This window comes from Rhinolophus sinicus, chromosome 1, assembly GCF_057876585.1.
Source record: "Rhinolophus sinicus isolate RSI-liver-muscle chromosome 1, RSI-T2T, whole genome shotgun sequence".
Classification (NCBI taxonomy): Eukaryota; Metazoa; Chordata; class Mammalia; order Chiroptera; family Rhinolophidae; genus Rhinolophus; species Rhinolophus sinicus.
The window spans coordinates 112,277,066-112,289,734 of NC_142501.1; the positions used below are offsets into that span (position 1 = coordinate 112,277,066).

The 12,669-nt window shown below is 48.4% G+C and overlaps 1 protein-coding gene across 2 annotated transcripts in view; it reads left to right on the forward strand.

The window, feature by feature from the left end:
* CAMK1D (calcium/calmodulin dependent protein kinase ID) overlaps positions 1 to 6,712 on the forward strand; it is a 377,756-nt gene extending 371,044 nt beyond the window's left edge. The window contains exon 11 of one of the 2 annotated variants that reach the window (XM_074324975.2): positions 498 to 6,712. In XM_074324975.2, the coding sequence (XP_074181076.2) occupies positions 498 to 616 (119 nt within the window). In that variant the 3' untranslated portion in view covers positions 617 to 6,712. The remainder of the gene's footprint in view (positions 1 to 497) is intronic. The other variant, XM_074324976.2, reaches the window with a different exon arrangement.
* Positions 6,713 to 12,669: the final 5,957 nt, after the last annotated feature.

A 12,669-nucleotide genomic window follows, 5' to 3' on the forward strand; every position in this document is an offset into this window, starting at 1 on the left:
GGGGGGTTGCTGAGTTCACAGAGGAAGAGGTAAACAGCCTCATTTCAATGTGCTCTGTGTTACAAATGCTTCTTAGCCAAGAGTACAGACCACACACCAAGCAGAGGGCAGAAAGGGGAATCACATTCTTTCTTCATTCTTAAAATCCCTAGTTCATGGAGTTGTAATAAACAGTTCTCATAATGCTAATGTTTATTCAACACTTAACCTGACGCATAGTACATAGAAAGTGCTCAGTAAATGGAACCTGTCATACTAGTATGGCTAACCCATGTCGTATTCAAATACAAAACAGTTATAATGAAAAGGGGAGGACGAGTTGGGGCTAAGAAGAAAGCATTCTGGACACATTGCAAATGTTTAACTATGGGTACGTAAAAGTTTAGAATCGAGTGCATAAAAGTTTGACCCCAGCTGCCAACAAATCCTTGCAGGGGGAAGGGAAGCAAGTATTTCCTTCTGAAGCTTTGAACTCTTGTGTCCACTGTCGCCTGCAGGTCTGGCACCCTCCACGCTCTGTAGTTTCATTTCCTCTTCATCAGGGGTCTCAGGAGTGGGAGCGGAGCGGAGACCGAGGCCCACCACTGTGACGACAGTGCACTCTGGAAGCAAGTGACTGGCTCTGGAGATGGGGCCCAGGGGGTGGGGCCTCACGTGGGGCTGGGAATGGGGCCCCTGGGGGCCTCCAGCGCCACCAGCTACGCCAGAGTGATCCCACCTTGCATGGTGCGCCTTTCTGCACAGGACTGGAAGACAGAAGTTTTTTTATGGCCATATTTTATACTGCAATTCTGAAATGTTCATTTCTCACAAACTGTACTGACTCAAGGGAGCTGATTTAATAGGATCTGGTGCTGTATATATGAATCTTGCAAAGCTCTAACGGAATGGACTCTTTATCCTCTCCCCAACTCCTGTCATTTCCGCTCTTCTCAGTATAGGTAACCATCTATGTTGTATTTTTTTTTAATTAATGACAAAAATGGTTTCAACTGGATTATTTAAGTATTGGTAAATATTGTGCATTAGAGTTTCATTTTTTTCTTTTTAAGAAATATGTCCTTGCAATCTATACTTCTTTGTTATATGACCTATATCTTTTGCTTGTCAGTATAGAGTTTATGTTAATCTTTAAGCGATTTTTTTCCCTCCAAGGTGAATTTAAAGATATTTTTTAAAATTCGAATGAGAGGGTCGAGAATCTGTCTCCAAGGCAAAGAGTGCACTTTACTTCTCTTCCTTCTCTTTCTGTCTGGAGGGGCAGCTCTCTAAGAAGACAATTCAACAGTTCTGCTGGGCTGAACTCTCTGGGTCGCTTTGGGAGGGAACCTGCAGAAAACCTTTCCCGGTAACTCCTTCGGCAAACCCCTCGCCAACCAAGACGCCAGGGCCCCTTGCCATCAGCGGTCAGAAATTAAGAAGCCTGCCCCCCTGAGACTAAAGGCTGAACTTCAGAGGCTGGACTTGCTATGAAGGAGATGCCCACCCAGCAGATATCTAAGGATTTCCCTCACAAAAGGAAGAAGATGCCATTTTGTTTCAAGTGAACCTTCCAGGCAGCTCTCATTTCTCATGAGGGGTCACCCATGAAAGCACTGCTCTCAGCTATGCAGTTTTCAAATTAATCTCTGTTTCTTAAAAATGCATTTCTAAGCTTACACTTAAAATGGCCTACAAGTCACATAAATTGTTTCTGCACATTTTTACCCTATTCTTGTACGAATGTTATCTGGAGGAGGAGAGGGAAATGGCCCAGGTAAAGAGTCCGTTTATCTGGGATAGTGAGGAGAGGTGACCTGCCAAGTAAGCAGGACACTGGCCACTGCAGTGATGGCCAGACCCCACCTCAGCCAGGCCCAGCCGGCACTTGAAGCTGTCCCTCTGACCAGGGCAATCTGAAAACTAGACCTATGGTGGTGGGGTCACCAAAGGTCCCAGTTTCCCCAGGACTGAAGGATTTCCCGGGGTGTCAGACTTGCAGAGCTAACACTGTCAGTGACCTAGGGAAACAGCCACGTTGTTCAGCCGCATGGTCGGTCGGTGTGCAGGACACAGCAGTCACGGGGTGAAACCCAGGGCAAACCACTTCTCAAGGAGCCTGCAGGGATGCTGTTCTGTAGAGGCAAGCAGGTGACTCCCAACGCCTGCTTTGCAAAAGCCGTCCCTCAGCCCTGTCACCATGTGAGTCTGCATCCCACCGTCAGTTCCAGCCGGCGTGTGTCCCTGAGGTCTGCCTGAGGGTCTAGTGACATTCCCGGCTGTTGTCCTCATGCCCTTCTCCTGCAGTTGGCCAAACTTGGCAGGTTCTATTGGTCAAGCCTTCTCCATCACTTCCACACCTTTGCCTATGTCTAGGCCAAATGTTTATGGATAGCTGCCTGCAACACACACACACACACACACACACACACACACACACACACACACACACAGAGTGTTAGGAGATTCAGCGGCTTAATTCTGCCTCCTTTAGGACAGCAGTGCAGGCATTCATAAGAATAGCTGGAAAGACAGGCAGCTGGTCCCCCTGTTCCCACAAACAACGAAGGCACTCAGCCCCTGGGCAGGAATTGTGCTTGGTGGCTGCCACACTGGCATCCAGAATGAAATCAGTCTGTCACTCTTCAGAGTCTGTAAAAAGCCTGGACAAGTCTATAAAATGACAATAGACCCAGTTAAAAAACAAGTGCCGCCTGAGTTGGGTATGCATCCACCCCCCACATTCAGGACAATAGCATGAGTCTTGTACAGGGAATCTGAGGAAACAGGCATCTCTCCAGGGGATTCAGTAGGATGTCACCTAACACGTGTAACAGAACATTTAAGTTTCTACAGTATAAGAAACCCAGTAATTAGATGTCACCTCAGCCTGAATTTGGTACCTGTAGTGTGTGCCTGTGTAGTCGTCAGCTCTTTGTACTGTGTGCGATACGCAGGCAGTTGTGTTGGGAAAGCAGCATTTGAAGCCCAAGTCCCTTATTGGTGATTACATGGTTTTCTGGAGCGGATAGGTGGCGTGCGTGTTATATCCAAGTAGTTTGAAAGTATGTCCTACCTGAAAAGTGCAGCTGAAAGATGGGCCCTACCGCAGGTGTCCTCTTTGCAGTTTGGGTCAGCTCTCGGCCATGCTTGGCCTGGAACACATCCGGTCTCGGTAACATACGTAGTGGGAGGAGGCGATGGTGGCTGGTTTCAGCCCAAAGGTTGAACTTGACATCGGACAAGTCCATACTGTCTCGATGCCGCCAGACTTAGGTTATTTCCTATTGTTTTAGGAAGAGGAGAAAATTGCCATATGGAAGACGTTTTGCTCTTTTGAGAGAGCTTGAGTTGTATAGGGATAGAGGTCCTCTTTCAGCTGGATTTGGTATCACATACGCTTCATTACAACACTGGAAGAGAACATAGAATGTACCTTTTGTTAAGACCTGCCAAGTGGGGAGGCAAAGTCCTAGCACTCTCACTGCTGTCAAATTCCATCAGGACTAGCTGAGCTTTCATGTGCACCCTGCTCTCAGAGCCAGTGTGTGGACCGCAGGCCCATCACAGGCTTCCTTCCAGCCCCAACTCTCCCGCCCCCCACCTTCTCCCTACCTCCTCAGAGCAAGTGGGTTTTCTTTCTCACATTTTGAAATGTGTCCTCAAATTGTCTTTCCCTCAGCTGCCTGTCTGTCCCTCCCTCACTTCCCTGTCCCCCTTTGCTTCATCTCATCAGTGAACCCATAGTAGAAGCTGGCATTTCCCTTCAACCAGCAGTGAGTTCACGGCCACATGCAGCTCCCCCACAGAGCGGCCGCTTATTGCTCTTCACCAGTCCCTGGCGTCTGGACTGCTCACTGCCCTCCCTCAGCGGGAACTCTGGGGTCTGGAGTGTCGGCTTGCAGTGGGGAAGAGGACCTGGAGCTGAGAGGGGAGGACCTGCCCACGTGAAGTGCACACAACCGTGGAAAACCCTCGCGCAGCGCAAGTGCCCAGATGGACCAGCAGCAGTGCCAGGGATGCTGCTGACCATTGCGGTGGGCAGTTTCCACCACCTCTTACTGCCCCCGGCTCCACAGGAGAATAGAAAGGACATGTCCTCCTTCATGTTCCCTTTTTGTTGTTGTTGTTTAAAAAAAGAACTATGCAAAAAGCATGCCCCTCCCCCCCAAGAGCAGGCATGGCTTCGTGTTCTTGGCTATGGCAGGGATTTGTTTTCGTCCCTTCTAAAGCCTCACGCAAGAACAGGGAGCGGCTCCCCCTGACGCAGCAGCTTGTGACCTTTAACAAGGTCCCACTGTACAGGTAGCTCTTAGCATAGTGTCCAAGGCACTCAGCATTCCAGCTTGGGTCAAAAGAAGACACTTTGGCTGAAGAGGCCGGACCTGAGCCGTCTGATGAAAGCGATTACTCATAGGACCTCAGACTCAGTTTACCTGCCCAGCACTAGTCTCATCCTGTTCACTTGTCTACGTGGGTGTCTAACATGTCCTGGATGGATTATGGGTAGAAGGGGGGGACTCTCCTGCAGAACGATGGTCAGGGACAACAGGGACAAAGGGGAGGGAGCCCAAGGGACCCCTCCTGAAAGGGGGCTGACCTGTGATCTCGAGGAGTGACAGCTTAATCCAATTAACCCACTGGGGCTTGATGTCTCATGAGCAATTTCAAACAAAGAGCAGACCATGGCTCAGTGGAGATACCTCAGTGTGTTAAGGCCTTGGCCACCATGGCCCAGTGGCCCACCCAGAGTCTTGGCACTACTGGTCTTCACACTGGAGAGGCCACACTGGCACCATCACCGCTCCAGGCTGAAGACAGGAGGGCTGGGGTCCCTGGCTCTGAGCTCAGGCCAGCAACACCCCCTACTGTGTGATTTCCATGGCACAGCGGCACTGCCGGGTTTCCTTGGGATCTGAGAAAGGAAGGCAAGAGCCGGCAAAGGGCCGCTGCTCCCGCTTCCATACGCAGAAATAAGACGCACTCTTTCCCAGGGGCGCGCAGTCACTTCTGGGAAGGGGGAGGGAGGTCCTCGGACTCATCCCAATGCACGGAGCCTCCGCATGTTCCCCAAAACGATGCCCCCCCCCCATCCTGTCGACTCGCCCTGCAAAGTTTGCCTTGTCCTTAAACACATTCCAGACCAAACACTGTTCTCTCTCCAAAAACGAGTACATACCTGTATGTAACCCACCACTCTTTTGGGGGCGCCTGGTCCTAGGTTGAGGCTGCAAGTCTACCGGACATTTGCAAACAAGCGTTGCAATCCTTTGGTTTTCAGAATTGAAGATGTTAAGATAGAAAAGGTAAAGTGGGCGAACAGATTGCTAAAAGGAGGGTGACATTTCCTGAAACTAATGTGCAGATGAGTTAGCTTGAACAGCTATACCGTGGACAGCAGACTGGGGGCAGTGAGAGGAGGACAGAGGCCCGAGCCCCCTTCAGCCCAGTCCTTCATTGTGGTCCTGTGTGCCGTGCTGTGCAGCCCGGGTGTGGGCACAGGAGCCCAGCCCCACTGTGAAATCAGCCTGCATGCCAGCCAAGGCCTGGCCCACGGGAAGGCACCTCAGCTCTCCCAGCCCCCCAGCCGGCGGCCTGCACAGCTCAGCTTGTGGCTCTGGGGGCAGGGCGGGGTGCGGGGTGCGCTCCTAAGAACCCAAAGCCTGTGCATTTGGCAGCCAAACCTGCAGCATGTGGCTGCCAGGGCTGGTTTTGTGGACAAAGCAAAGCGTGGAATGGCTTCTCTGTATCTTTCTACACCAAAGGGACAAACTATTGCGTTCACCCTTTGTACCAATGCCGCTTCTGCATTCGCCGTACCTGTTTTTAACCTTTTGGTCTCTAGGAACTTCTTCTACGATGATTATGACTTCTACTTATTTACTGATTCCTTTTACTTAGAGGTGATTTTATTTTCTTATGGATAGGGAAACAGAAAATGAAGGGAGTGTTTGAGGATTTAGTCATAGCGATGAGACGTCACCAGGGAGTCGAATGCTCCCAAACACTAGGTAAATTACTTCTCAAAGGAAAACCGTAATCTGGACAGAGTGAGGTTCCAGGGCCCTCAGGGCAGGCCGTCACTTTGGGGAAGGAGCGGACTGCTGGGGCAGCTCTGGCAGCCAGGCTTGCACAGGAGGGACAGACAGACAGAGAGAAGGAAGAGGACATTTGTGCTCTCCTTCCCAGGGGCACTTGGCCTTCAGAACGGAGTGAAATACTGTCCAAATGGCTCAGATGCTTTGTTTTCAAAGATGGGGCCACATGTTTCAGAGAGCGTTTATGTCAGTCCCATGTTCAGGTTGGGAGACATGAAAGGTACATTCTGTCCAGAATCAAAATTTGGAACAATTTCACACAATTGGCTTTAATCCCTACACACAATGTCATCAACCTTCTTGCAGCTCTCCCAACACTAAGCATGTTTTCCAAAAGCTTCTGACGTCAAACCCAGGAATGTCCCCTGTCTATTATTACCAGAATTGCGATTGGTTCCATTTTTCCATAAAAACATGCTTGTCCAAAAGAAGGGGAACTGTGCATTTATTCCATGCATGTGATAAACTCTGCAAGAAGTTTAGCCCATATCGGTTTGCAGCTCTGCAAAATTGTGAATGGGCCTATGTAGCAAGTGAATCTCTGCCTTGACAATCATGTACACGTATCCAGATGTCTTTCATAATGACGAGACTGATGACTTCTTGTTTTCCTTCAATAAAGACAATTAATCACCTTTGGATGTATGTGGTTTGTTTCCTCAACACGGAGCAGGAAGTAGATGTTTCAGCAGCTCTCTCTTTCCTCCTTTCTCTGAACTTTGGATTTGAAGGAAGGCATTTGAATTGAGCCGCCGGAAGCATACGAGGGTCCCTAAATGTTTCATATCTCCAGTCTAATAATCATGAAGTGCCAGGGAGGGGGCAGGGCAGGTTTGGGGCTTTGGTTTGGGGGTTTGTGGAGGTTGCCGAGGTTGAACACCCTGCTGGACAGGAAAGCTCCCCCTTTTCCTTGCTGCTGCACAGGTGTCTGGAGGTGAGCCTGGACTCCCCAATCACAATAACTCAGTAACTAGCTAGCCTTGAGTTGTTTGGAGAATAAGCGAGTGTTGATTTGCAGAAAGCTCTCTCTCAGTCGGGGTTCAGGGCACACACATGCACATCACTATGTCCTCAGCATAGTCTTGGAGTTCTTGATGCCCAAAGGAAGATTCTTTTTCTTTTTTTTTTTTTGGGGGGGGGTTGGGGGGGACTTACAGTTCATAGGTCATCAAATATATTGTGGAGATTGAGTCTGACGACCGTACAATTTCTTCAATGCAAATAGTGTGTGTGTGTGTGTGTGTGTGTGTGTGTGTGTGCGTGTGTGTGGTGGGTGGTGGGGGATGAATGGATGTATGTTACAGAAATGGAGAATGAACACTGTCCCACACAGCCAGTATCAAGTGATTACAGATGGGCCTTCATAGAAATAAGTGAGCCCCAAAGAAATACAGGTGTACCTCATTTTATTGCACTTTGCAGATACTGCGTTTTTTACAAGCTCCTGCACCAGCAAAAGATTTTGACTTGCTCAGATGATAGTGAGCATTTTTTAGCCATAAGAGGTTTTAAAATTAAGGTGTGTACATTGTTTTTTTAGACATGCTATTGTGCGTGTGATAGCATAGCTTTTATGTGCACCAGGAAACCAAAAATGCATGTGACTCACTTTATTGTAATAAGCTTTCTATTGCAGGGGGCTGGAACGGAACTTGTGACCTCTCCCAGGTCTGCCTGCATAGTACAGTGCACACCGTCTCTGACAGCTAGTCCTTTCTTAGTTGATCATGGCTTCCCTTAGCCCAGACTCTAATTATGAGGTATGTCAACACAAGGGATCATTCAGTGGATGCATAGGTGACATTGTTAATGCAGATTTTATGGAACGAATGAACTTTGGTAACCTAACGACTTTTGAAAACTGTCCATAAGGATTGATTAAAGAGAGGGTTCACCAACCGTGACTGAAAATTTAGCTGAAGCAAATGCACTTTTCCGCTGTACATCTAGTGTGCATCTAAAACTGATCCCAACAGCAGGTAGGTACTACTTAGGGCCTTCGAGGTGAAGTGTTGGAGGTGAAGCCTGCTCTGCGCTTGGCTCCAGTCACATCGAGTGGGCCGGCACCTCTGTCCTTCCAGCACTCACCTGGCCTCCCTTTGCTCAAAGCTCGCAGTGGCACTAAAATTCAACCCACGTTATCTGTATTTTTCAGATAAAACTCGGTCTGGAGCTTCTTGTGAGTATCTATCACTGACCAGGCACGTAGGGGCCAACAATGTAAGAGGTAAATAGTGCAGCATGACAGGATTGTCCATCCAGGAAACAGCGGGCTGGTCACAGCAGGCAGCAGCTTAATGGCAAAACGGGGCACCAATCATGTACACCCAAATGCCCCTAGCCCTCCGTGCCCTCAAGGAGGACAATGAGAACAAAACTCTATTGCATGGAGAAAGGGTCTGAAAACAGAATGCTTCAATTCACACTCAGCCCAAGCCAGTCGGCTGCGCTACTTGCGTTCGCAGGGGTATGTGTGTACTTGGCTGTGCCAGCACTCTGCAGCTCGAGGAAGACCTAGGAAGAAGAGGAGGTGTGCTTAGCTCTGTTCTTCTTTGTACATATTTGGTTGCAAAACCTGTGCTGAGCCCCTAGAATGTGCAATCTCCAAAAGAGCACTCTTAATACATTGTCTCTTTCTAAGAGAGAGAATGTGTCTGTGTGTGTGTATATGTGTGTGTTTGTATGCGTGTGTGTGCACATACAGACCCACCATTTAAGGGCTTGAGCTAGGGGCTTGTGGTGGGGGCTGCTTTCCAGTCCACACCCTCCATGGCAAGCCATGCACCGGGCGCAGGGGAAAGAGTCCTTATTTATCCACCCAATTCATATGAAGTTGCCACATAGAGACCTGCTGGCTTGTGTGTGCCCAGCAGACCTTGCAGCTTTACACTGTGACATGTGAGACAACTGGAACTTTTATCAGGTTTTCAAGGCTGGAGAAAGCTGCTAAGTGAGAGGTCAGAATCAAGGCCCAGTCTCCGGGGGGAGTTTGGCCTGTTTTGTTCAGGGATGTGAGAAGCGGAGAGAAGCATTAGCCTTCAAGAGACTATCTCTAAGGGTTGGTACATGAAAAAGCACTTTACAGATCTCATTTGGTATCACAGCTGTAGAAAAATGTGTTGGCTTTCTTCTCACACACACAAGAAACCCAAAGAGAGTTTGCATTTCATTCAGGTCAATTGGCAGCAGGGAAATTAGCCCTCAGAGTGCCTCAGAGCCCACCAACCCTCCCTGATCTATTCCCCTACCAGTTCCCAGCAATGCCTTGCAGGCGGACCCTGTCACCAGCTTGCTTTCTTTTGTTCATTTACTCAACATTTTTTGAGCACCTACTATAGCAATGGTTTTCCTTCATTCTGAGAAAACCAAGGTGGCTCTGACTTGGACCCTACCCTCAAAGGCTGCATGAAAGAGGGAGCCCTGGCCGTGAGCCTGGAAGGAAGGGTAGGGTTTGGACGGGAAAAATTGGTAGGAACAGAGTGAGAGACCATGGAGGCTAGAAACTGTGCAGATGGGATTGGCCATATTTCCTTGGGAGAGAGGCAGGCTGGAGGAGCCTTGTATTGTCATCATCAACAATAAGTAATAATAATAACGACATGTATTAACCATTTACTGTGCTAAGTGCATTTCATTGAATCATCAGCCCACGAGGGAAGGTGCCCTTATTACCAGATGGATTCAGAAAGGTTCAGTGATTTTCCCGAGGTCAGCAGACTTTCAAACTCAGCTGGGGCTGACACTAAAGGTCATTCTGTTGTACAGCCTCTCCTGACTTTGTGCCGGTCATTGAATTCTAAACTATGAAATCTGGACTTCATTTATTTAGTAGGTACTGGGGGCCACTGGCAATTATTGAGTTGCCGAATGACACGATCAAATCAGTTAACGTTCTGGAACCTCACCAATGCTAGGATTCATTCTGTAGCTCCGTGATGAAGTTATGTTTTTTCACTAGTACAGGCCAGACCATTCAGTCCAATAGATGAGGAACCGCAGAGAGCATAGGCCTGACTGTGTAACCAGCCCATATGCATTCTGCTCTTCTGTTGTCCCATTTCTCAGGTGAAATGTCACAAAGGTGGATTTCATCTAAAATTGGAGATGCGGACAGTAATTATAACACGGCTGGGGTTTTGTTGCTTTGTTTGTTTTTGAAGTGAGTCAGTTCTCTGATTAATATCTCTGGAAAGTTCTGTTCATACATACAGAGTTTCATTCCTAACATGCAGGCTTCCCTGTCATCTGGTATTCTCCTCCAAACTGTCTTCAGAGCCGCTGATTTATTTTCAAGAAAGTGTCTCAGCTCTCTTGTTTTCTTCCAGCCTGCCCTGAGAGGAGCTGTATTCAGTATGAGCTCATCTTCCTACTATGTTTCCATCAGCAAGCACGGACTCTTTCCAGAAAGACACAGTGGGCCAGGAAAACACAGTTTTTGGTCAACATTTTTTCCCCCATTTATTTATTTATTTTTATTATCGGGGAATATTGGGGGACAGTGTGTTTTTCCAGGCAGTCAAGTCATTGTTTTTTTCAACCTAGTTGTGGGGGATGCAGCTCAGCTCCAAGTCAAGTCATTGTTTTCAGTCTAGTTGTGGAGGGTGCAGTTCACTGGCTCATGTGGAACTCAAACCGGCGACCTTGGTGGTCTGAGCACCGTGCTCTAATCACTGAGCCAACCAGTTGCCCACTGGCAGCTCAGGTCCAAGCTCAAGCCATTGTCTTCAATCTAGTTGTGGAGAGCGCAGTTCACTAGCCCATGTGGGAATCGAACTGGCAACCTTGTTGTTAAGAGCTCGCGCTCTAACCAACTGAGCAATCCGGCCACCCTCTTGGTCAACTTTTTAACACTTTTTCTCTTGCCTACCTCTTTGCCCATCTCCTCTCCTCCCCCCCTTTTTTTCTTTTTAAGGTTCAAATTACATTTTATTTTTGAGCGTATCAAGATCTATTTCCACTGGCCTCACTGGGTCCAGCTGTTTCTGTCAGCTCATGGAGAAAAGCTCACTGCGGTGCAGAATCCTCAGACCAACCTGGCTGTAATCGCAGAAGAGCACATGGACCAACCCTTCCAGTGGGGCCAGGTGTTCCTCAGCCCGACATGGAAATAGCTGGCTTTTGCACTCAGCTAGCCCAAGGTGCTGGTCACATGCCCCCTTGGGGGAGAAGAGAAAGCTTACTCACTCAGGGGTAAGTCTTTAAAATTAATTTTCTTATATCTGGATTGTAATCCCCACAAGTGAGGGAGTGTGTCAAGAGCCAGCACATGGGAAGGATTTCCCATCACCTTTGGCTCAGGTGATCAGCCCACCCTGGAGGACAGGCCTCTTCCTCAGCAGTGCTCCTGGCAGAAGACCCCAGGCTGCCACTGCTCAAACTGCTGCACCCCAGGATGTCTCACTTCATCTTAGGGGATCTGACTAAAATGCAGATTCTGATGCAGCAGATGGTGCCTTTGATCCCTTGACCCCACTTTGCGTAGCAAGGGTCTCGAAGGAGTGTCTTCTGCTGGTTCTGGAAACTGCCTGCACATTCAGGCACCTTGGAGACGTTTCACAAATGCTAATGGCCTGGCCAACTGAACCAGGGTTTCTGGTGAAAAGGTGCCCTCGGTGATTCTCAAGTGCAGAACCACGGTGGCCTGGCCCTCACATCACCTTAATCTAAGACGCCACAGCGTCCAGTGAAACAAACCTAGACTGTAACTGTAAGTGATAACCCGTCTTCCTCTAAGAGTCCGGGATTAAGTCTAGCCCAAGCCTCCCTCCCAGGTGTGGCTTCCACCCGTGTATGATGGTGCCTCCTCTTGTCTGACTCCTCTGTCCTTTAAAACCCCCTAAACCCTCCCACTGTGCTCTCAGAAACTCATTAACTGTCAGTAGCACTGTGTGCCTACCACTGTTTTAAACTTGCTTTGAATATTAACTCCTTCAATCCTTATAACAACCCTATTACATCGGTACAATTATATCTCAATTTTATACATAAGGAAACTGAGGCACAGAGATGCTAAGTGACTTCTCTCAGTCACACCACTAGAAGTGGTTGTTATGGGATAGTGTGTCCTCCCCAAAATTCGTATGTTGAAGTACTAACCCTCAGTATCTCAAAATGTGACCCTTTTTGGAAATAGGGTCTTTAGGGTTGGCCCTAATCCAATATGATTGGGGTCCTTATAAAAAAAAAGGGAGGGGGGTGGAATTTGAACATAGACAGACACACAGTCATGTGAAGATGAAGACAGAGATCTACAAGGCAAGGGTGCCAAAGATCACCAGAGTATTGCCAGAAGCCAGCCGAGAGGTATGGAACAGATTCTCCCTCACAACCCTCAGGAGGAACCAACCCTGCCGACACCTGGATCTCAACTTCTTGCCTCCAGAACTGGATACAATGAATTCTGTTGTTGAAGCCCCTAGTGTGTGTTTCTTCGTTATGGCACCGAAGGAAACTAATACCATGACAGAGCTAGCATTCAATTCCCAAGCTCTTACCACTCTGCTATGTGGGTGTTGGTGGTGTTCTTTCCTGCTCAGAGACACCCACTCTTCCTCTTTCCTTCTTCACTCCTCTCTCTTTTTCCCTCTCCCCT